General features: G+C 39.1%; 1 protein-coding gene across 6 annotated transcripts in view; it reads left to right on the forward strand.

Annotated features, from left to right (window-relative positions):
• STXBP5 (syntaxin binding protein 5) overlaps nt 1-10,187 on the forward strand; it is a 107,650-nt gene extending 97,463 nt beyond the window's left edge. For all 6 annotated transcript variants that reach the window (XM_074580360.1, XM_074580363.1, XM_074580358.1 and 3 more), the window contains 5 exons: nt 493-862; nt 3,414-3,579; nt 4,372-4,483; nt 6,745-6,965; nt 7,685-10,187. In XM_074580360.1, the coding sequence (XP_074436461.1) occupies nt 493-862; nt 3,414-3,579; nt 4,372-4,483; nt 6,745-6,965; nt 7,685-7,726 (911 nt within the window). In that variant the 3' untranslated portion in view covers nt 7,727-10,187. The remainder of the gene's footprint in view (nt 1-492; nt 863-3,413; nt 3,580-4,371; nt 4,484-6,744; nt 6,966-7,684) is intronic.
• Nucleotides 10,188-23,557: the final 13,370 nt, after the last annotated feature.

Raw genomic sequence — 23,557 nt, forward strand, 5'->3', positions numbered from 1 at the left:
ATTTTATGCTAAAGAGAAGTGGATTCAAGCATGAACTGCAGCAGAAAAAATATCACATGTTGCTTGTTTCTGAAACTGCCAGTATTGAAGAAAGAGGTGCTCACCTTTGACTAAACATTTATTGTTGATATTAAGCACACTGCGTACTCCTTAAGAGAATTGCGTTTGTGATGCTGAACTTGAGTACAAATGTGCATTCCAGCTTGGCTTTTTTAATAAATGTATACATTTCCTTTGAAGTTAATGGAAGAGTATGCATACACTTAACCCTTGCAAAAGGGTTTGACACTTTCTTGAATGTGTATGTGCTCTTGCACGTACTTCATTGTGTTTTAGATAAACATCCAAAGGTTTTGGTATGTCTGTTTTGCTACAGAGGCAAGCCTAAGTTCTTGTTTTCTTTTTGTTTTGGTAGCTTCTTAAAGGAATATTTTGTAGCTTGAAAGACAACTTAGAACTGTTTTAGAAATGTGCTAACCTTCTTTGTCCTAGGAACCATCCTGAGGTTAAAAGGGGCAATCTTGAGAATGGCTTTTCTGGATACCACAGGATCTTTGGTCCCACCAGCACATGAACCCTGGAGAGAACACAATGTTCCTGAAGATAAAGATGAAAAAGATAAATCAAAAAAGCGACGACCTGTCTCAGTGTCCCCCTCTTCCTCTCAGGAAATCAGTGAAAACCAATATGCAGTGATATGTTCGGAAAAGCAAGCAAAAGTTATTTCCCTGCCATCCCAGAACTGTATTTATAAGCAAAACATAACAGAGACTTCTTTTGTTCTTCGTGGAGACATAGTGTCGTTGAGTAACAGTATCTGCCTTGCATGTTTCTGTGCCAATGGACATATTATGACTTTTAGGTAAGGCCTGTTTGATAGTAACTTAAATATAAAAAAGAACAAATAGTCTTTGGCTAGATAAGAAGTTTCCTTTTCCATAATACCAATTAAAATCTACATTCACTCAGTGTTGATGAACTTCTAACATGTGGGCCTGGATAATTTTGATTACGCATTCTTATTAGTTATGCCTTCAACATGTGAGAATGTTTACCAGTTTAGCTCAAGCTACCCTGATTCAGCAAATAGTTCCAAATTTGTGATGTAGGTCCTGGACTTGACGAAGATTCTCAAATGCGAATTTACTCCCTGATTGAGGAAAACTGCCTTGAGTCAGACCTTCAGCTGGTACCTGACCACAACTCTGCTTATTTTTGTGCAGCTGTTTACATCACACTCATGCCTCTAGTTTATTTTTTTGTTGTGTAGCTTGATTGGGTCTTAAAAGCCTTAAACTCAGGCTATAAAAACAAGATTAATTGCTGGCAGTTGTAATATAGAAATAAGTAATCTAAAGTAAGAGATTTAAGTTATGGGTTTAAAGGTGTAGAAGTAATGTTTGAATGTCCTTACGTGTCCTTTACTATGTAACTTTAACATGTCCTTTTTCTTGGATATTTCCAAGTGCTATTTTGTTCTGAACATCAGTGTGTATATATCTGTACCCTTGCACCTACATTTTAGTCCTTGATAGTGCTAAGATGAATGTGGAACATGGCATTAAAAAATTATGCCAGTAAAATCCCTAAAACGTTACTTTTAAGCTTGTGAAAACAAGTGCTCAGCTTGGGGAAATTCTCTGAAAAGATACTTCTTCGGGAAGTCGCTAGGAATAAAGCTAAAACTGATCTGATGCATGCTACAACTAAAAAATAAGTTTTGATAAGTCTGTTAATTCTATTGATCTGTATCCCATCATATATTCTAAACACCTCTAGAAAACGCTGCTCACTTTGTGGGGCAAACACTCCTTTTTTCCCTAATTAAAATAGAACTTAATGTTCAGGTACCATATATTCAAACAAATCCTGTTTTCCACAGGATTCATTTTGTTTTCTAAAGAACTTTGCATAGAGGTAGGTGCTAAATTGTAATTATTGAATTGTTACCATTATGTAGGGAAGTTGAACTCCCAGGTATTAACTCCATTTCATAAGCATGAATTTTGTTGCTGGGAAGTGGATTAGATGTGCTGTTTTTGTAAAGTTGAGAGCATTGTGTCATACCCGAGACGCCCAATACTTATTTACTGATATAACTTTGTAGACAGGACTTACTTATAATTCTGTTAAATTTGATTGATGCTCTGAAAATGCTATCATGACTCTCATGCTTATGCTATCTGAGCTAATGTTTTTGTGTTTTCTTGAAGCTGTAAGGATGTTTTATGCTTCCATCAATCTGAAGCAAAGCACTTCCCTGTTACTAACTCTTATGAATATTCTTATTTTAGATATATGCATGGCAGAAGCGTCATTTCTGGCTGATGTGCTTACAAGAGAATATGGCTTTTTATTTCTTAGCTGTAGAACTTCCTTCCAAAATCATGTTACCTGTTCTTCCTTTTGTCATAGATACCAGCCACAATCTGTAATTAGAAATCGCAGTATCATACAAAAAAACAAACAACGCTTACTGTTGCGGTTACTGCATTTTTCTTTTTCATAGTTTTTGGCTTCACTTTGCCCCTTTACTGCTTTTTTTTTAGTTTCTAGAAATAATAAATTTATGCAGATGGTATCTGCAGCAGAAGCTGCTTAATGTATTGTTGGTACACTTGCAGCTACCACCTTATGTAAATTGTATTTACAGAAATTTCACAGGGGATGTTGTTGAGACAGCAGTTTATTTTGGGTTCTGTTTATCAAGACATCAGGTGTTAAAGTCACTTTTTACTTGCATTTATCATTACCTTGGGGGAGAGGAATGTTTGGTAGCAAGAGCATTGTTACAGCCTGAGCGTGTTGTATCTGTTCTTCAGTAGCAGTTACATACGCAGAATCAGAAAATACAAGGTAAGCAAACTTTGCTCTAACAGGACTTCCTCTTAAATGTGCAATCAGACAAACAAGGTGGACATAATTCATAAGATGCTTGTTTGAGGCTGCTGCGTTCTGTTTTCCTTTGAAAGCACACACATCCCTGTGAATTTACACGTGTTCTTGAGGAGAGATCTTTTAGACTTGTATTTTTGGTCAAGGAGAAATTCTTTACCTGAGAGAAGAGATTGGATGTTTAATTGTAAACCTTTGGTAGACACTTATCAAAATACTTCTTTAGTATTTACTGAATAATGCTTTAAGTCAGTATGTGATTTACATGCTCAGAGTATTGTTAAAATGATGTTTTACATACATCTGTGATGCAGCTGTTTAAATTTCACTTTTGAGGTGCTATCCTGAAAAAATCTCATATTTATGTTTTGATTTTGTAACTGCATTAAATGATAGCCTGTTTATGTGGTACTTTACACAGATGGTAAAGTAAAGAGAGAATAATGAATTGAGCCATTTGATCAATAATAGACAATCCTGCTATACTTAGTGGTGTTTTTTTAATTCTTTTTCTTAAGTTTGCCAAGTTTAAGGCCGTTGTTGGATGTATATTATCTGCCACTCACCAATATGCGGATAGCCAGAACATTCTGCTTCACCAATAACGGACAAGCACTCTATCTTGTCTCACCAACTGAGATACAGAGGCTCACTTACAGTCAAGAAACATGTGAAAATCTTCAGGTAATGCATTAAAAAAAATACTGTTTTCTTAAACTCTGAAGTTCTTGGTTCTAGATTCACAGTGCTTACAGTTTTGTTGTAAAGCTGAGCACTTTGACTTTTGTGCTTTGATTATTTTTTTTTTTCCTCACTGTAGAGTCTCATTCAGGATGAATCACTTCCCCTACTCTTAAATGTTACTGTTTCATCCATCCTCTTGTATTTGAAACAGTTTCTTACTTGATTTCCGTTTTGATTGATAGGAAACTTCCTTGTTTAACATGTGCGGTTAACAAAACTCGCTTGTTCAATTGACGCTGGTGAGGTGCATGCTGACATAGATAGGGAATGCTAACTCAGGATATTTGAAGGAAGCTATTATGTTTCAGGGTTATTAACAGCTTGAAAAGGTTCTCAGCCATGCTTCAGCTTGGAAGTTGTATAGAACACTGAAATAGCAGAGTTGCAGGCTGTAAGCTCTACTTCTGTACCACACATTGATACGAGCATTTGTAGATACAGTTTCAGCAGAACAAAATCTGGAGTGTTGCCCAAGTTGTTGAGGGGCAAATACAGCTTTACTTGAACCCATTTCTTTGCTACTAAATTTCATGAGCTACAAGCTTGCAACTGTCAGACTTCTTAGTATGTTTTTTTTTATTATTTCCTAAGTTGCCTTGCAAAGACAGATGCTTATTAAAGCATATTAATTTTGAACTCCAAATACACAAAATAAATACTTGAAGTGAAAGAATATTCCATTAATTTGTGTGTGAAATAATGTGTGCTTTGTGTCTCCTTTTCATTGCAAAGGAAATGTTGGGTGAGCTCTTCACTCCTGTAGAAACACCAGAAGCACCGAACAGGGGGTTCTTTAAAGGCCTGTTTGGAGGTGGGGCACAGTCACTCGACAGAGAAGAACTCTGTAAGTTTTTAGTGTTCATTATTTTTCTGGTATTTCTACCCAAGGAAACCAATGATCCTTGAGAAATATATTACCTGTGTTAATAGAACATTACATTTGCAAAGAGGAAAGTAAAAAAGGAAATGAAGAATGCTTTTTCGTAGCTTTTGTGTTGTGCACCTTACCAACACGATCAGAAAAGCATCGTACTATTTTCTCCCAGGCTCCTTTACCTCATTTATTCAGGAGTAGATTTTAAAACAAGAAATGGGACAACTGATCTTATTTTTATTCATCTTTGTGAAGTATATAGTACTGACCATCATTTTCTTAATGCTGTTGAACTGAAAGGGGCTGGTTCTGGATAACACTGTTCTGGACAGTGAGAAAATAAAAACTCCATTCTACTTCAGTTCATTTGCAAGGTTCTTTTTTTCTCGTTAGACTTGTGCAGAGGTGCCTTAGGAATGAGAGCAAGGACAGAACTGTATGATGGCTCAACTCAGTCCTCTGTTCATAGGACAGTAAAATTCAGATTTGGCAAAGTTTTTATTACTTTATCATTTCCTCATTGTTGTTTTGATTACAACTTTTTTTTTTTACTGTGGTGGCATGCAGCATTTTATGGAATCATTGAATAGAATCATAGAATAATATATTTAAGGAAAATAACTTCCATTTATTGAGATATTTTCTAGATATAACACCATATTATGCAAGTTTATTTGTAAGAACTGTTTCCTTTTTAACATGAAACATAGCTGTTAAAACAGACGACTTCCTGGCAGTCCTTTCTTTTCTTATTGGTTCGTTTGATCTGTACAATAAAAATTAAATTAGACTTTACGACTTGGGCCTGTACGTTTTGAACAAATATCAAATATTTAGAGGTCACTTTCTGCATTAAAAATTCTATTTGTCTTTATATATGTGTGTAATACCTTGAAATATTGGTCAAGTATTCTATTAGAGAAATTTGTGTGCAAAATTGTATGTTTAATTAGTATGACTGGGGCAGGGAAAATCTGCCTCTACATGGCACCAGAGAAAAGCACTCTTGTTAACCTTAGAAGGTATCTCTTTACATCATTTCAAGTTTCCACCATCAACTTTTGGCTCAGATCTTTAGATGGAAAATAGTATTGAATGGGAGAAAAAAAGCTTAATGAATTGTAGTCTGAAAGTGAGTTCAGTGACAATTCAAAACACATATGAAAATGTCTTTAAAATAGCCATATTTAACATGAGGGTCACAGCAGAATCTGTAATAAGTGAAATGATTTCTCTTTTTTATTATTGGGAATTCACAGAAAGGTGTTCATAGTGTTAGTTGAAATGTAAATTTTTCTTTCTAGAAGCATAAAATCAAATCAGAAAATCTTGAAATTCTGCAGCAAAACTTGTTAAATAAGTTAATATTACTTTTCCTACAGGTGGAAAAAAAATACTTAAACCATAATTTCATTGTTTAAAAATAAAAGGTAAAGATTATTTGGTTTGACTTCAGCACACAAAAATGTTTTGGCCTTCACTCATTTTTGTAGAGTATACAATTCAGCATGAGATTGACATGTCCTTTAAGTGTCTAGACCGAACTACGTGGCTGATGTCCCATTACAAGCAAAGCAGATGTAGTCAGTGCGATCACTGGAGTCTAGAGAGCTGTTCAGCAGACAACTCGTGAGTGTCTACTTTAGGATGAGCTGATTTGTTCTTACAGCTGTACTGCCTTTTCATGATTTACATTATTTTTTTTGACTAGAGTTTTACAATAATGAGAGCACAGACACGTAATATTCGGGTGTCTGCATCTAAAACTGAACTTCCATCAAAGGAAACTTCTGCTGGTGGAGTCATACGGGCTGGCTACACCAGAAAAGCACTTCCAGAACTGCCCACAACTTGTATTTTCAAAACTCCCAACACCTTCCCTGTGAAGTAAGCTATATTCTTAAAAATCACTTCACCAGCACAATTCTGTTGATGACCGTGATGCTAGCACTGTTGAGAGAGTTTGAATTTCACACTTGAGCCATGAAAAGGTTATAATTTTACAACCTGCCTGGAAACTCAGAAATATGTTTAAAAATCTCAGTTTTATTTAAATAGCAACATCTAGTAACATTGAGTAGTGAGTATTGCTTATAGTCGTGCCTATGATTAGATGTTTGGTGTCCATGCAAAGAAACAACACCTCTTAATAAACTAGTTACATTGGTATTTATGTAATAATGATAGAAAACCTTACTATTCTGTTTTTGTTGTTTTGCAAATGCCTCCAGTTGGAGAATCGGCATCTGGGAAGGCATCAAGGAGTCTTGCCCAGCATATTCCAGGGCCTGGGGGTATTGAAGGTGTCAAAGGAGCAGCATCTGGTGTAGTTGGTGAACTAGCACGAGCCCGGTTGGCACTAGATGAAAGAGGACAGAAACTAGGAGAACTGGAAGAAAAAACTGCAGCTATGCTTTACAGTGCTGATTCTTTCTCTAAACACGCTCATGAGGTGAGTGTGTTACATGTTAAACTAACATTAAACTGATTCTCTAGCAAATAAATGCAAGTTCTGTGAGTAACTGACATCTGCAAAGGCATGTTAGAGGCATCTGAAGAGAATGCAATATCACTTATAAAGGACACTTCCCTTTTATCAGTTGATCATTACTCCTAATAATTAATGTAAACAGCTCTGTCTTGTGGCATGTTGATCTAGAGCATACCTTCTGCCTGTGGCATGTAAACTTCCAAAAGCACAGCTCAGGTCCCATTACTTAAAGAATTTGTCACAGAATTAGACAAGAGTCATGTTCTGTGTGAGATTCCTGTGATTCACAAAAAAAACCCAAACAAACAAAAAAAAAAACAATTGTTGCGTGCGAACCCTATGAGTCCAAGTTAACTCTTTTTCCTATGTAACTACATAGGATGGTTGTTCTTTTCCATGTCTAGGCAGATCTCTTGCCATCCCCTAAACTCCTGTGCAACCTTCCCATTCTCCCAAAAATGTCTTTTTCTATCTGAGGCCAGATCATCAGCAGTGATGCTACCATTAGAAAATTCATCATGCTAAACCGTCACTGTTCAGCAATGGTGGTGGTGCAGTTTTGAGAAGTCTTACTGAAGTCCCATCTTTCTGCTGCTTTGTAAGCAAATAATTTGTATGTATCACGGAGCTTTTTGGTACATTATAGGAACAGTAATTAGAAATTGTTTTTTGTTTTTTAGATGATGTTGAAGTACAAAGACAAGAAGTGGTATCAATTCTGATGATGCTCATCAATGACATCTGTTTAATTTTGTCCTGATGGAAAAATCCTGGTTTTTCATTAATTTTGGCAGGACCATTGAAATCTAAAGGAGTATTCACCATTGGATACTGTTGTTTCCTAGCACAAATCACACACTGTTTTACCTCAGTCGTGGCTTTAACTGAGGAGCTTTATATTTAAAAGAAACACACACAAAGAAACAAACTTGAGTGTTTCTTAGCTGTTGGTTAGCTGAGAGTTGGAACAGAGAAGGTAACTAGAACATGTGGAAAAGAGGGTAAAGGAAAAACTTAGTGTGAGATGGGCAGGGGCAATGCAGGGTCAATCCTGTGTTAATATTTCATATGCCAAAAGTTCTTGTGCTATTGTAATTGCCGCCAGTGTTATACCCTCCTGTGAGGAGAGGCAATAAATCAGGGGTCCAAGAGCTGGAATAAAGTTGTTTGTCTTGCTGGACAGTAGCTGACTTACACTTAACCTCTCTACGACTCCCTATACTTACCATTGTTGTTGATGAAGAGTTGAAGTTTGCTGTCACTTCTTTCATCGGAAAAGCTGGAAGCTTGGAAGATTTCATGTTGAAAATTGTATACATAGTTGACCTGTGCATAGTCTTTTCTTGGACCCCTGATCGAGTATTCTTGTATTCACATATTCTGTGAAGTGCAAAACCAGAGAACACACAATTTTTTGCATTAAAGAAGTCAAGTGAATAATATGACTGGAATGTGTCATGCTGGGAGTTTTCATTTGTGTTACGGCCGTGCAATGTGAAATGTGGTAACATCTTCATTGTGGTAAGAATACTTCAACTTCTGTTCAGTTAAATATAATTTTTTTGCCAAAAATAGCTATTGGTTCGGTTTGTATAACATTTAGAGTTGGCTGTGGGTTCCATTCATGCTGTGATTTTTTTATAAATGTTTAACAGAATGTATCTTTACAGCCATTAATAAAAATAGCTGAGGTAGATAGTTTTGCTCAAACTGAAGTTCTAGGTGCCCCGTCAGTCCTTTACTATGAAATCAGATGATCTCGGACTCAGGTTTTCAAACAGTTTTACACTCCATGGAGGTGCTGATGCATGAATAATGGCAAGCATCTAATATTTAATAATTGTCAGTATATTCGTTAGCAAATTCCTAAATCCTGCTAGTGGAGCTATTTTACAAGTACCTATCTCAGTCCCACCCGGCACTAAAGACAGTTGGCCTAAAGTTTGGATTTAGTCTCTGAAGCTGTTTTTTTCAATGTGGGCAGTGGTAAGTGTCCACTAAAACTTCAGGAATTGCTGAAATACTGTTCAGTTTGGGTGAGGTAAATAAAATAGCTGAGCTAACTTGTTAATGGCTGCTGTAGCAGTAGGAATAACCGTAACTCTTTTAAAAAGAGAGGATTCCTTAAAATAAATGTTTGCATTTCAAAAATTAATTTAGACTTTTTTTCCTCAAAGCGGCAGTAGTTACTGATTGGTTTTGTTTTATAAAAGAGAGTACTTAGAAGCTGATAGGTCTGCATTGTCTGAAATTAATCATTTGGGTTTGCTTCTCCAAGCATCACATCCTCTGTGTTTTTGCACACTTTCCAAATGTTCCCAAAGCAAAACCTTGGTTATATTTGTATTATAAAGCGATGTTGCAATTGCATAGATAAGGCAACCTTACAAAACACTTGAGGGATATGAAATATTAAAGTTACTAGTGGTTCTTAATTCATTTTTCAAATGAAAGGCAAATATGTTTGGGCTTCATAGCACGAATTGATAAATTTTCTGATTTTATGTATAGTAACATCTAATTAAAAAAAGTGAATTTGGTTGCCAGTACAAGGGCATGCCATACCGTGTCCACAGTTCAAAGAACTTAACAAAAGAGAACATGATAATTTGAACAAGCAGCATTATGATTTCTTGATGGCTCTGTCCCATACCTATTGAGGCAATGTTAACTCCAGTTACTTAACTCAGCTTGCTGCACAATGTTTGCCTCTGCATGTTAATCAACTTCCTTTTTAGTGTCTAATTAATGCATATTTAACATAATTTTTTTCAAAATTCAGATAAAAGAAAGCTAGATAAACTACTATCCATACCATTTCCAAAAATAAAATACCCTATCTGACACTTGTCCTCTTCCTTATCTCACACTTATAAATTGAGGTGACTGATGATTATTTCACCTGGTGAAGAGGAACTACATTTCAGAGCCACAGAATTGTGGAAAATTAGTCTGTCTGGGCTCTGTGGGAGAGGATGGCAAAAGTACTCTACTCTTCAGCAAATCCATGGTATCAGTTCAATGGAAGATGAGTGTCTTGAATGCGTACTTAACTTCCCCATCATGAAGCCTTTGATAACCACCAGCAAGAAAAAAAAAAAACCAAAATAAAAAAAACCAAAACAAACAGAAAACCAACAAACAAAACAAGAGGCAATGAGAGACCATCTGCCAGTACAAGAAGAGTAGTGGCTTATTTGTTGTTATAGAATTATCATAGTTGAATCTTTTCTTTACATATGTTCAGAGCATGCTTCTAGATTTGAAAACTAATGAAATGATTGCTCATGAGATGAATACACAAATGATTCTTGGTCAATAAAAGGGGCCATGTACAATTTTAGTCTAAAATGTTCCTTTTTCTTTCTCTGTGGAAAGAAGTTGATCATACGCACGTCATTGCATCTTATTCTGCTATTGGTGGCGCACCTTTTCTACAGCAAAGTCTATTGAAATCCTTGGGGGGAAGCACCCCATTTTTTTCACTAGCATTTTAGTTGTGTGAATCTCTTTTTAGAGTGTCTGGAAAACTATAAAATGCAATTGAGCTATTTTTTATTTTTTTGATGGAAGTGTAAGAAACTGCTGCTACGTACCTGTTTATATGTATTGTCTCTCATTAGGAACTGTAAACTGAAGAAGCTTTTCTTCACCTTAGTCCTGCCAAATTGTAACTTTGAATGTTGATATGTGTAAATATGCGTGTATTCCAAATAAGTCTGAAAGTGTTACACCACAGGCATCTCCAGTGATTTGTTCTTCAGCAAGCAGTCAGTTACAAAATATATATAGCTGTGTTCCTTGTCTGTCTTTATGCAAAGATTTTTTTGCCTGAGGTGGTACTTGGATGGCAGGTGATGTTGGAAAGCTACATCCAAAGGAGGATTTTTTGGAAGCAAGTTAATTTCCTTTTTTCCTTTTTGTTTTCCTTTTCTTTTCCTTTTTTTTTTTTTGCTTAATTAATGGCACTGATCTTACCTGAACTTTTAAACTTGAATTTTTCCTGCACTTTAATTCAATCATGGATTTTATTACTTAATTTTGTTTCTGTATTTGTGCAGTTCAGGTTCATTATTTGTATATAAACACACACATTCAGTAAAGACTTTAGAACGGATTACTTTTGGGCACGTTTGCTAATTATGTGACTATCATTTAGAATGTGTGTTTTCTTAGCAAAATATGTATATACAAGTATATACAATATAGAATCTAATGAAAGGCACTTATCCTGTGTCGACATTGAGTTTATAAATTACTGCAACACTTTCAGATTTGTTACTAGATAATACAATAAAATCTGTTATATTTATACATACTGCTTAAGAATATACTTTTAGTTAAATAATTTTTATATGTACACTTCTACCTTTAATTTTAAAAAGACTTATGTTCAATTTTTAAGTCGAAGTACTTAAAGTATGTATATTATCCATAGAAGAAGTTGTTTTAAGCTTATGAATACATTCATATCTCATATCGAGATGATACAATTACTAAGCAATGAAAACAAATAGCCCATTTTGCTTTGCAGAAAATAATCATACTTATTTTTACCTCCCATTTGGAACATCCTTAAACAATTCTCAAAGTATGGAGAGGGAAGATAGTGCATTCAGAAAATTAACCTAATGTAAAAGTTTTCTCAATAACTGCAGTCTGTGATTTATTTATTTTTTTAAGGTATACACATGAAAGGCTTATTTTCAGCTCTATTCCTTAGACTTTTAAAATTCCCTAAAACTGAAGTGGGGTTTGTCCAATAAATATTTTCTTTGAGTAACGTATGAATATTGATTATACATCAGCTCTTTACGTGTAAATCAGGGGTTTCTTTGTACACTGAATGTGTGTTGGAAAACTTACAGCCTGTGGCCGAAGTGCCCTCTGCTTTCTCCTCATGGTTTAACATACCCGGGTGGGCATTGAGAGCAGCTGAAGTTTAGGGGTGGGGGGGAAAGTGCAAAGCCTTGTGTCCCTCTCCGAGTTGCAAGGTTACTCTTGTTGCGAGGTAAACTTTTGGGTTTTTATTCTAGCCAATTTCCTGTATAATTTACAAGAATCTCTTTGAGTGGATGGTGAGAGCTTTGCTACTACCACAAAATCTTCAAATACTTTGTAGACAGAAATCAATGATGTTTGAGAGGAGGAAGTAAGTAAAACAGAAAAAAGATGTGTAGTGTAGGCAAATCAGCTGAACCAATTTTATTTCAGTTTTCATTGGAAAGCTAAGTTAAGCTGGGCAAATTTCTCCTTATGCATGTTATAAAGATGTGCTGGATATCATCTACTTTATTGCTGTTTCAAGCCAGGTGAGTGTGCTGTGTTTCTGGGTTCTTTTTCACTTTATAAAGTTCAGGCTTAAAGATGGGAGCATTCATTTAAAAACAAATAAAAAAGAAACAAGACAGAAACATAGAACAATCAAATGAAAGGTGTCAATCAGTATTCCTTTTAGTTTTTCATGTAAAGCGTCTAGAAATGTTTAAGTCACACAGCTGTAGGTTCCTTTGACGCCTGTATCTGTTTTTGTTAGTACCTAAGTTACATATTACCAGGCAAATAATAACTAGAAGTTAAACTGTTTCAGTTGAAAACATGTAAGGAGTTGTATGTGGATTACCACTACCATTCAGTAATAGGTGATGCAAAGGGAGAGGGGTGGGAACATGTTTTAAATATTCCCTTTTAAAATGGAATTGTAAATAAGCAGTACTGTGTTATTTTTAGACCTGAGCTCTGCTATCTGTAGTGGTTAGAACTAGGAAAAGATGCTGCTTTCTAGTTATGCTACTGTTTCATTGTACCAGCACCATGGGGGGGAAAATAAAAAAACATCAGTAAATTTTTCTAACATTGCCCACTTGTGGGTAAGCATGCTTGGTGTGTAGCAGTTCTCGTTTACGTATATCTTAGTGTGTACATGTGTGTTTTCTTTTTTCTTTTTGTTCATTGCAACTTATTCTTCAGTTAAGTCTTGCTGAGCCCCACTAGCTCTTCTGAGGGTGATTACTGGAATATGCATTTTAGGTAGGGTTGCAAATCCATCTGTCTACAAATATAGTTTCATATGAACTGCAAACTGTACTGTTACAAATACAACTATGTTAGATTGCATAGAGTTATTTTACTTACATGTACTTGAACTGAACTATGTCATCATAACGAAGTTAAATTAAGTATGGAATATTTTTGTAAATAAAAATACCTGTGCAGCTGGTATTTTAAATTTAAAATGTATTATACATTAATGTTTCAGAAAAAATGTTCATATATGTGTATATGAATGTGTCATTATGCTGAAGGGCTCTGATTGGGCAAAATAAACTATTCAAATCTCTCCTGAAATGAGTTGGAGCTTACTCCTTTTCTTCCTAAGCGGTTCTTCTCCCGCTGGCTGGAGCATGTGGTGACTCCTTGCCAAAAGAGGCTCTTTCATTTTGCTTAGGGTTTTGTGAGACGCAATTTATAAGGAGGGAGCAGTGTGTGCCTGAAGCAGTGGCAGCCAGGCCACGGGCTGGTCCCGAAGGACCACAAAAGGCAAAATGTTTTGCCTGCGGTGAAGTTTCCAAGCAGGTCTAAAAACGCTCTTAAACACACATATTGATGGTGGCGATGTGAAGTGCTGTTACCCTTTTAAGCGATCAGGAAAGTCAAGGGCACTCATGTTACAAAGACACAGTAAAGCAAAGCATTTTCTGTAGCTGCATTTTGACAGCGTTCATTAAGAATCTGAGGTGCATGGGGAGAAGAGATGAAGTTGATTTTTTTTTTTCTTTGACATATTTACGGCACATCAGATGTATTTTCTGTCTAATGCTGGGGGGGGGGGAACAACCACCACACCTGAGCACCTAAATGTGCTCTGAATGATGCAAAAATACTGAATCTGAAGAGAGGCTGGGGCAGTAATTCTGGGAAGTGGAATTGCTGCACTTCAGTGAAATTTTTGTAATCTCATGATGTCAAATAGTAAAATATTTCAGTGCTGGTTGTTTCAGTGTGGGATTGATGCAGAGAGGATGCAGTTTCATCTGTGGGAAAAGTCTACTGGTTCCAGACCTTTCTTGCCTTCCTGTTTTTTCTCTAATAAGTGATTAGTTATGTACTCTGAACTTTAAGCTCTGCAGCACATGGAGTTATTAATGGGATGACGCATTGGAATAAAAAATTGTATTAACTTCTCCAATTAAATTGAAGGTATTGAGAGCTGTCGTACTGCCTCCAGCCACTCGCTAGCTCTGGTCATCTCCGCCATCACCAGTAACACGGCAAGAACAGCGCTCTCCCTGTGGGGGCTGCATGGCTGCGCACAGCACCAGCGGGCTGACAGCAGGGGATGGTCTGACTGAGGGTGCAAAGTAAGTGAAGTGCTTCGACTTAGCAAAAGCCAGAATTTGATGAGACCTACACAAAACTGGGTTTCTTTGCACATCATGTTACAACAGTAAATTAGAGTACTGTAAATTAAATGCTTTTAATTAAATGGGGCAGTGCTAAGGGCTGAGTATAGCAAAGCAACAAATATTTCTTCTAGTCTTGAGAAAAGAGATTAGAGGCTTCCCTTAATTTTTTTTAAAAGTCTTTACAGAAACAAATTTTTATATGCTTGCACTTTTTCTCCAATATGCTCATAATATACAGTTTATTTATTAAAAACAAAATGAAGTAAATTATTGGTTTTACTAGGTATTTTCTTTCACAATTATCAAGTCACCACTCAATTTAATACTGTTTATGTTTCAAATAGGGCATAACACCTTTTAAAGAGTTGTTTATACAGCTCAAGAAGTTTCATCCATTATTGACTATTGCTTCAAATTCTGGGTTATATTTCTGGGGGAAAAGTAGGCACTCAAGAGTGTGAAATTCCTCTGATCTACTTTTATGCTCACTTTAGGTAGGAATGATACCCTTTGTTCGTGTCTACCTTGGAAGCAGCTAGTATGTCAGTACCTGGAGAAAGTTTGTAGGGAAAAAAGCACCATCCTGATACATTGTCAAAAGGAAGCTGAATAGATCTCTTATTTTTTTTGTCTCTTCCTGTAGCACCATCTTTCTCATACTGTCTCAATGGCTTGTACAAGTTAGCATTTGAAACACAAATATGACAGATTTGGTGCATCTTTCTTGAAAACCGTGCCCTGGTCTCGCCTGCTCCCTCCTGCCCTGGTGCACCTGGGCTGCTCCCTTGGCCATGGGTCTGCCAGGCAAGAGGCACTGGGCCTTTCCTCTCTCTTAGGAGAAAACGTAGCAGCCTTGCTGGAGGCATCCCACTCCCCACTCCGGCCTAAGGAAACAGGATGTTTTTTCCCCACAGTCCTGCACAGAGATAAACCCACAAGAGCAGAATGTCAGCAAACACCGGCTTCTCCCCTTCTAGGTTCCTAGCTGATTTTTCATAACATGTAATTAATGCTCCCTGAGTAAGGGCTTGGGGGCTTGCACGTGTAACTCATTATAGTAGCAGAGTTCTCAGTTGCTGTAGCAAGCACTGGGAGCTGTACCCTCTGGCTGGCCGAGACCTCGGGAGCCCTCTGTTAGCCTCAAACTCTCATTTAGAGCTGTTTTGACTCCAGAACTACTCAGAATGGGTGATGGAGGACTGTAGCAAAGCCACAGCCAAGAGAAAAATGGGAAGACTCATATTCTGTTTCGGAGCAGATAACAGCATTTCTGCATCTTGCTGCAGTCGCAGCGTGAGCAGGGCTTCAGAGAGTTGATCGCTTGAAGGGGCTTGCAATCAAAATGTCAGACTGTGCTTATGTTTTGATAAGTTTACCAACTCTTCTGCCTAATTAAGCAGGCATAATGAGAAATTTTATGTAACCATGATTTCTGTGGTGCAAGAGACTCCTGGGAAGCCTAATGCAGAATGCAGTCTCCTGTGTGGGAGTGAACAGAAAACAATTTCAAGCTGGTATCTCCTAATTCTCTCGGGCACCTGCAAGTCTCATGGCACTACCTAAGTAAGTACCTTTTATCTGAATGTCAGAGCGTCACCTACTGACTATGGTGCTTTTTCTTCTGTGATCCCGAAGAACATAGCACAGTGGGCCAGGCCCCCGTGAGGCTGCTTTTCATACAGTTTCTCTCTTTAGACTGAGTAGGTACATGCCTGTCATTCAAGATGTGTTTCACAACATAGTGCTAATTCACATAATGAAGGATCGGGGTTTTTTAAATTCATCCCCTGTGAAAGGGGTAGGCAAAATCTAATTAAAAGAGAAAAGGACTAATCAAGGTCATTGTATCACGTTTATCTCTCTAACATGCTCAAATTCAGAATCAATTCTAGCTGTGAACTTAGGAGGCCACAATATTCACCTACTTTCTGTTTTGTCTTTAAGCACATCAGTTTCTGGTTGGTTTTTAGTTTCCAGCATCTCTTGAAAGAACTCTGTGAAGTGCCTGAGAAGATAGAACGCAATTCTTTTATTCTACTGTTCCAGTCAAACCCCTTTAGAAAACTTACTAATTTTTTTTACACATTTTTAAATGTAATTTGTTGCCAGGATCCGTGGAAGCTGCATTGACCTCTAGAACTTTCATCTGGTTGTAAAAGACCATTAGTTAATGGGGCTCTAAACATCTAACACGCAACTGCTTGTTCTTCTTGGGGTTCTTCTGGAAGCAGCTGCTTCTTCTCCAGTAGTCCAGTCACGCTGCACGCACCAATTTTGTCAAGCAGCTTGTCAGCTGTCACCAATGCAAACTTTCTCTTCCTGCAGGTAAAGAAGAACTGAAAAATACCTACGCACTGCTGGCTAGGAGGCTCTCATACCTGTATCACAGCGACTCCATGTATTTAGTAGATCATACCTGAAGGGACAACCAAAAATCCTTTGCAGCACGCTCTGCAGGGCACAGTGCAACCCCTTGGGAGTCGTACCGTGTCAGATGGGGGAGCATGGCACCTGAGGCCTTTCACTAGCTCATTGTATTTCAATACTGGGAATGAGAACTGCTGTCAGACTGGAGTGGCTGCATAGTTTAACTGAGGGCTTTAATACAGAGCTTCAAGCAAAGAACAGACGTGGTCTTCCAAAATATAAACAGCGACAGGAATTGCCCTTGTACCACGTGCTGGAGAGCCAATTTCAAGCCTGAAAACCTTGCTCCTTGTGATTTAACCTGGGGAAAAGATAAAGCTGATGTGAATTAATTTAATGGCTGTTTGCCGTAGTCCTCCATCAGACTGATGGCAACCTAAAATTTCTCCTGTAGCTGTTGAAAGGAATTTCTTTATATTTGCATTATAAACTATAAGGTAGTGATTGGTTGTCGGTCAGAGTGTGAGCTGTGTGTATTGCTGTTGAGGGCATTGAGTCGTTGAGGGCCCTACTCACAGTTGTACTACCTTATTATTACAGGCAGTATAAAAACATGGAAAAAATTGTTGATCTGAGCCCGGTCCTGTGGGCTTCAGCTTGGTAAAGAATGACTGATGTAGGTCAGAGAGGCAAGGGGGCAGGAACACGGAGACAAGGTTTGGCTGAGCCGGTTGGCACAACACCGGCTCTCTTCTTGCCCTGTTTTTGCAGCTATTGTGACATAGGAAAGGTTTTAAGAATGCATTTAAACTGAGCAAAAGCGGCTGTTTGGGCATTTACAGGGAGCTGCTCCCTGACATAAAAAACAGCATGGAAAAAGTAAAGCGGGACTGTTTGAAAAATCTAACCCGAATTGATAGTGGTTGGCATAGTTCACCAATCATGGGAGATCTAGCATCCCACTAAAAGAGCAATGATAGCTCGGGGGGGACAGGGTGCTGAGAAGGCAATAAACATGGAGACAAACTGCTTGCGTTCGCTGCTGTCGAGAAGGGGGAAGCAAAGGGAAGGCAGCACAGGGGGAGGCAACAAGCACGACGCAGCAGGCTTCAAAATGATCTTTGCAGCTGTGCTGTGCAGGATGGCATCTGTCAGAACCAGAGGAAAGGATCTAAATGAGCGCTGATGTGAAGCTTTGTCATGTGGACATATCCAACAGGCTTTGCTGCAGAAGTGATGCACTTTTTTGTGCCTGTGAGGCAGCCGCAGTGTTAGTGCCTGGGGAGAGTAGCTGGAAACGATGCCTGAGGAGACACCTGCTTGACCAGAGGACCCACACTATCCTGGGCATCACTTCCCATATAAACACCACCAGATATGGGCCATGCATTTCCAAACACGGTTACACCTGGAGCAGCACTGCAGCTTGTGACAGGCCCTAAATTTGTCTGTCAGCCAGGGCAAGAAGAGCGATGACCCCAGGGGTCCTCCTTCGGTGGTGAGGAAACTGAAAGCAAGAGTCTGACGCTGCTGCCTCCTCCCCAGCATCCAGACCAGGATCTCTGTCTGCCTCAAAGTGATAGAAGTGGGCTTCTTGCCCTTCACAGTTGGTAGGAGGTGACTCGGGGACCCCTCGTGCAGCCCTGCTGACACCAGGGCTTTGACCCCTGAGGTTTTCCAAGGTGGTTCTGAACCGAACATAAAAATGCAGGTTTTATTTTAGTGTTTCTTTAGCAGGGAAGTTGAAAATTAAACGGCCTTTGATTTTGTAGATCTTTTTCTTTAAGAGGAAAAAAAAAACAACAAAAAAACCTCACTGCTCTGAGCCAAACTAACTGGCAATGTTGCTTAATGTCACTAAGGCATGATGTGTGCAGCTTCCTTCAGTGCACCGACATGTGGCCACATCTGTCCATAGGGCACTGCAGATGAAAGCACCCTTCCGAGTAAAGAAATGACTAGTTGCAGAGTGCCCTTCAAGTAGCTTTTGGCTTCACAGTTGCTGTTCTGCCAGTCTGCTTTACTTTACCTTGGGACTCTTGCTCCCTGGAGGCAATACACATGACACAGGAGCAGATTTTTTCATTTATTCCCAGAGCGTATGGTGAAGTGCCACATTCTGGCTGAAGATTCACAAGACAGGGCTTCGTGGGCATGCCAAATTCCTGAGCTTCCACTGCCAGGTCGCTGTGAGTGGGATCTGCAGCAAGCTCACAGGCTGGGCAGAGAACGTGCCCTGTAAGTAATAAGCCCCTTGGCTCTTGGGCACCAGATGGATGTTCATGGGTGGAGTACTTGTAATAATGCAAATTAATAAGTAAAGAGCCATCCCCTTTTCATCGTTACCACCCATCCTGCTCTGGAGTGAAATAAAAACTCCTCCTGCTCCGCACTTTTAATTAAAAGCTGTGCTGGTACATCATAGGGCATTAAGGATGATTGAAGTTGTAAACTCCTCTTCCCCCCCACTGGAAGATTTACTGTGTAGGCAATGGTGAGTTGTATGTCTTCCCAATAGCGTTATCCTTTAGTCCTTTGCATACCTGAGCAATACAGTAATAAGCATATGCTGTAATAAAACGTCCCATAACAAGTTCCCGAATAACTAAAATAGGGGTCTCTAGAAACTTTTGCTTTGATAGGGTCACTTAAAAGATTCCCACACTCACCTCTGTGTTTTTTTTTGGTTTTGATTTTGTTTAAACTCTTCCTACCTGTGTGTGAGCTACAGTAAAAGCTTTCCCAAAACCTGTGCTCTAGTTTTTCTGTGGATTGGCACTGCAGCTCCTTGTGGAGCGTTTTCGTTGCCCATCATGCCAGGCAAATAAATGCAGCTGGGCCACCGGAGTGGAAGCATGGCAGATGGACCTTGTGGAAAACTCCTCCAAGACTTCCTGTCTTCACGAACAGCCGGCCTTTTCCTGTCAGGTGGGCGAAAAGCATGGTATTTACCCTGGGAGGAGGAGAGACGAGAGGATGAGGGTGGGATGAGGGAGGTTTTGTGCAGCTGGTGGTGGCCAGGCTCCCTCCCAGGTGCCGGAGGGGACGCCTCAGGTGGGGCAGGATGCTGACATGTCCATGGGACACTGGGGTGGGCAGGAAAGGAAGACCCAGAGGGACCTGAGCTCAGCAGGGGTGGGGGTGGTGTTTCAAGCATTGGATGGGGCTGGGCAGGGCCCTGGCTGGCTCTGCTGTAGCCCAGACAGGGTGCAGCTGTGTTTTGGACAGGTGAGAGACCAGGAGAAGAAAATAAGCCTGTGGATTGCCAATGTGGTGGCGGGCAGCTGGCGAGTTGGGAGACAGAGAAGGTGGTGCTGTCTGAGGATGGTGGGAAGAGGTCTGTGTGGGGAGCGTTGCTGCTCCGACTGCACAGCAGAACCAGGCTTTGCTTGCCGGGACATAACATGCTGTTTTGCAAACATTAGGTATCACTGGAGACCTGTGAGAAGCAGTTTGGCTTCTCTGATTCTTCCAACTCATGCTATTAGTTTTCAACTTAAGCTCATCCTCTAATCAACAGCATACAATACAGGGACCAGCTACAGATACAGCCTTTTACCTCTCCCAAGCTTTGAGAAAAATCCCCCAAGGAGAGGAAGAGCAGCACCATTCAATCACAAAACCTGACTGAATTGAGCACTTGGGAATGGTGCACCCTGGATCATCCTGCTCACCTCTTAACTAGTGTTTGCTGGGAAATTCTTGTTTCTCAGAGGATGCTCTACAAAGGCCTGTGATTACTGCCCATTGGTGGGTCTGGGGGGCTGAGAGCCAGAGCAAGGGGAAAAAATTGCCTCAAAATACATAATCAAGGCAACAGTGTGGGTTTTTACCTAGATCTGACAGTAATGAAGTGAGCCCCGGGTCATTTAGCAATTATTATGGTTGATCAGTAATAAGCACTTCATGAATTAATGTACCCAGCTCCCATAAAAGATGAAGGTTTTACGGATAGCGACCTTTGCCATGTTGCAACAACTCTGATACAGCCGTCCCAGTCTCTCCTAGCACTGAACAAATCAGCTTTTGTCAAAAGCACAATGAGACATTAGGCTCCTGGTCTGGGTTCAGATACATCAACCCTGTGGTTTCTCAGGAGTTTTTCAAAATAAAAACAAAATGCCTTTACTTAGCACAGTCTTCTATTATAAAATATCATTGTACGTAGATTACAGATTTTGCTAGAGTTTAACAGTCAATCTTTTCCATATGAGCACATGCTTTTGGCTGGGAAAACTATTATCTGAATATAATGGCTTTCTTTTCAAGCCAAAAACTAAGTATGGAAGGCACATCCAACTGAAATGAGAAATGCTGCGTTATTTCAGTTTTTGTAAGACTGCTCTTATTTCTGACAGCGGTTTTGCTGAAGACAGTGGTTTTGCAGAAGAGATGCAATCTTTCTTAAATAGACTATAAATAATAGCTAAAAACTGAATTGGAAGCAGAATAAATAGAGACAATTAATTCAACTGAAAAAGGCTAATTTTCATTCTGATTACCCATGCTAGCACACAATCATCACTTAATGCCATTAGGAGACTGTAGGATGAGGAACAAATCATAGAATTCAATTGATAAAATAAATGGTACAATACGCATGCTGTTCGTTTTCAATCTGCCAGCAATTATTCTCTGCTGTGTTACACAAAAATATTCCCTTCCAGTTTGAACACAGTTTCAAAACTCTCATTAGAAATTTCAAGACATACATGTAGACAATGTGGGTGATGCTCGGTCCTCCGTTCTTCAATGTTGCATGTGTCTTTCTGCCTTCGCTTTCCAAATACGTACTTGGAAACCCTTCTCAGTTGGCCAGTATGCCTGTGCCCCCCCTTCACATTCTAAAATATTTCACTGAGGTTATTCCTCTAATTTCAGACAAATCTTGCTGCTTCCCCTCAGCCAGCTAATTTCCCAAGCTAGCCCACAGTTAATTAATTTTTTGTTGTCCTACTGCGCTGGACACATTTCATTCCTACTGCCAGATGCCAACCGACGTTCCCTGTAAGTGGCAGCTGTCATCCAAAATTAGATCTGGAGGAAAGTCCGTGCTGCTCTCTGCTGGGAGGACCTGAAGGTACGTGCAGCGTTCGATGCCTGTGTTGGTTTCTCACTGCAGTGCCGATATCCCCTGGAAAGCCATTGCAAGAGTGTCTTTTGAACAAAATTCCTCAATTTTATTGTTGTGGTCTTCATTTTCTGTTTAAAAGCATCACTATTATTGTACTGCAATACTGACCTTGCCCACCCTCACTCATTTCTGCATTTCTGCCCATAGGGCAGATGACCAGACCAGACCAAAACCTGTCCACACCTCAGTGATTCTGCCGTGGGGTGAAGTGCAATAGTACTAATACATCTGCTTTTCTTGTTCTAACTGTTGATGACCAGAGAATGCATCAGAATTTGGAGGGACTTACTTTTACTGTGATATGAAATTTAAGTGACATTGTAAATTGAAGTTTAAGTTCAATACCAATTTGCTCGGCATCGGCAGCTGGACTATATGAGCACAGAAAACTTGTTTTCCTGAGAAACTAGGCTGAAGATCCAGTTTGAAACCCTCAGTACATTTGTATCAAACAGTATCGAGAAATCAATTCAAGAAATCGTACAAACAACTGTACCTTAAAAAAAAAAACCCAAACATTTTAAACATTAATTTCTAAACAGCAATGTACTCCTGCAAAAAATTTCTGCTGTTAGCTGGCTGAAAACTTTTCCAAGCCTACCTTTCAGCTTATCTCATCTTTATAGACTCTGGGAAGGCATGTTGGTCTCTAGGCGATGAATATGATTTGTTTACTCAAAGAGCTTCCTGAAATCACAACAGAGCACTCTGTATGTTATTAAAAGATAAAAAATGTATTACTGTCAGGTGAAGGGTCAATGTCAAATCCTTGTTATATCTGGCAAATTCAGATTTACAGCTGAAGCAGTCTTGAAGATGTTGAATTGAAAGCATCATATTCAGAAAAAACATCTCATGATCCCACATTGTTTCCTATGTCTGGGTCCATCTAGTGTTGTCAGAAGAGAAATATCACCCTAATGTGAAGCTGCCTGACAATTTACCTCTCTGGATACTTGCAATAAATTACAAGTTGTACAACAAAAAAAGAAATTTAGAGAAAGACCATCTTTATAGCGGGTGGGAGGAGAGGAGAGCTGGGCTGGGCTGAAAAGGCTTGCTGGAGTCTTTGTCTCTTTCTGTCTGCGAGCCGTGGTTCTGCACTGAAAGGAGACTGTTAAAGTGGCACTGGTATGTACTATATCTCAAAGGGAAGAGGCAATAAAAGTCACCTCTGTCAAATAACTAAGCAGATGTGACTGGATTATGGTAAGGAGCAATTCGGTTGGAAAACAGAAGTCATTTTTACATAACTGCATTCCAGAAGAAACATTCTTTAAGTTTTTACTGCAGGACTCAATTGAGTCTTGTGTACTTGGCCTTTCACGCAGTTTTACATGGATACTCCCTTCATAAGAGTTACTATAATGTATTTTGTAGAAACTATGATTATAACCTGCATAATTATTCTTGCCCTAGGAAATACAGAAAGTCTGTTTGAAGTACTTACAGTCACAGTGCTGTGATGAAGGTGAGGTAGCACAATGGTAACTTTTTATTCAGAAGCTAAACCAAAATATCTATCGAATTGACCGGCGGGGGGAGAGGGGAGAAAGCAGAGCAGTGTGTTAAGACCACATGGCAATCGGTTCTTCCAGCTACACTGCAGGAATCCATCACGTTGCAATGAGATTCTCAGAGGCAAT

Source organism: Larus michahellis, chromosome 3, assembly GCF_964199755.1.
Source record: "Larus michahellis chromosome 3, bLarMic1.1, whole genome shotgun sequence".
Classification (NCBI taxonomy): Eukaryota; Metazoa; Chordata; class Aves; order Charadriiformes; family Laridae; genus Larus; species Larus michahellis.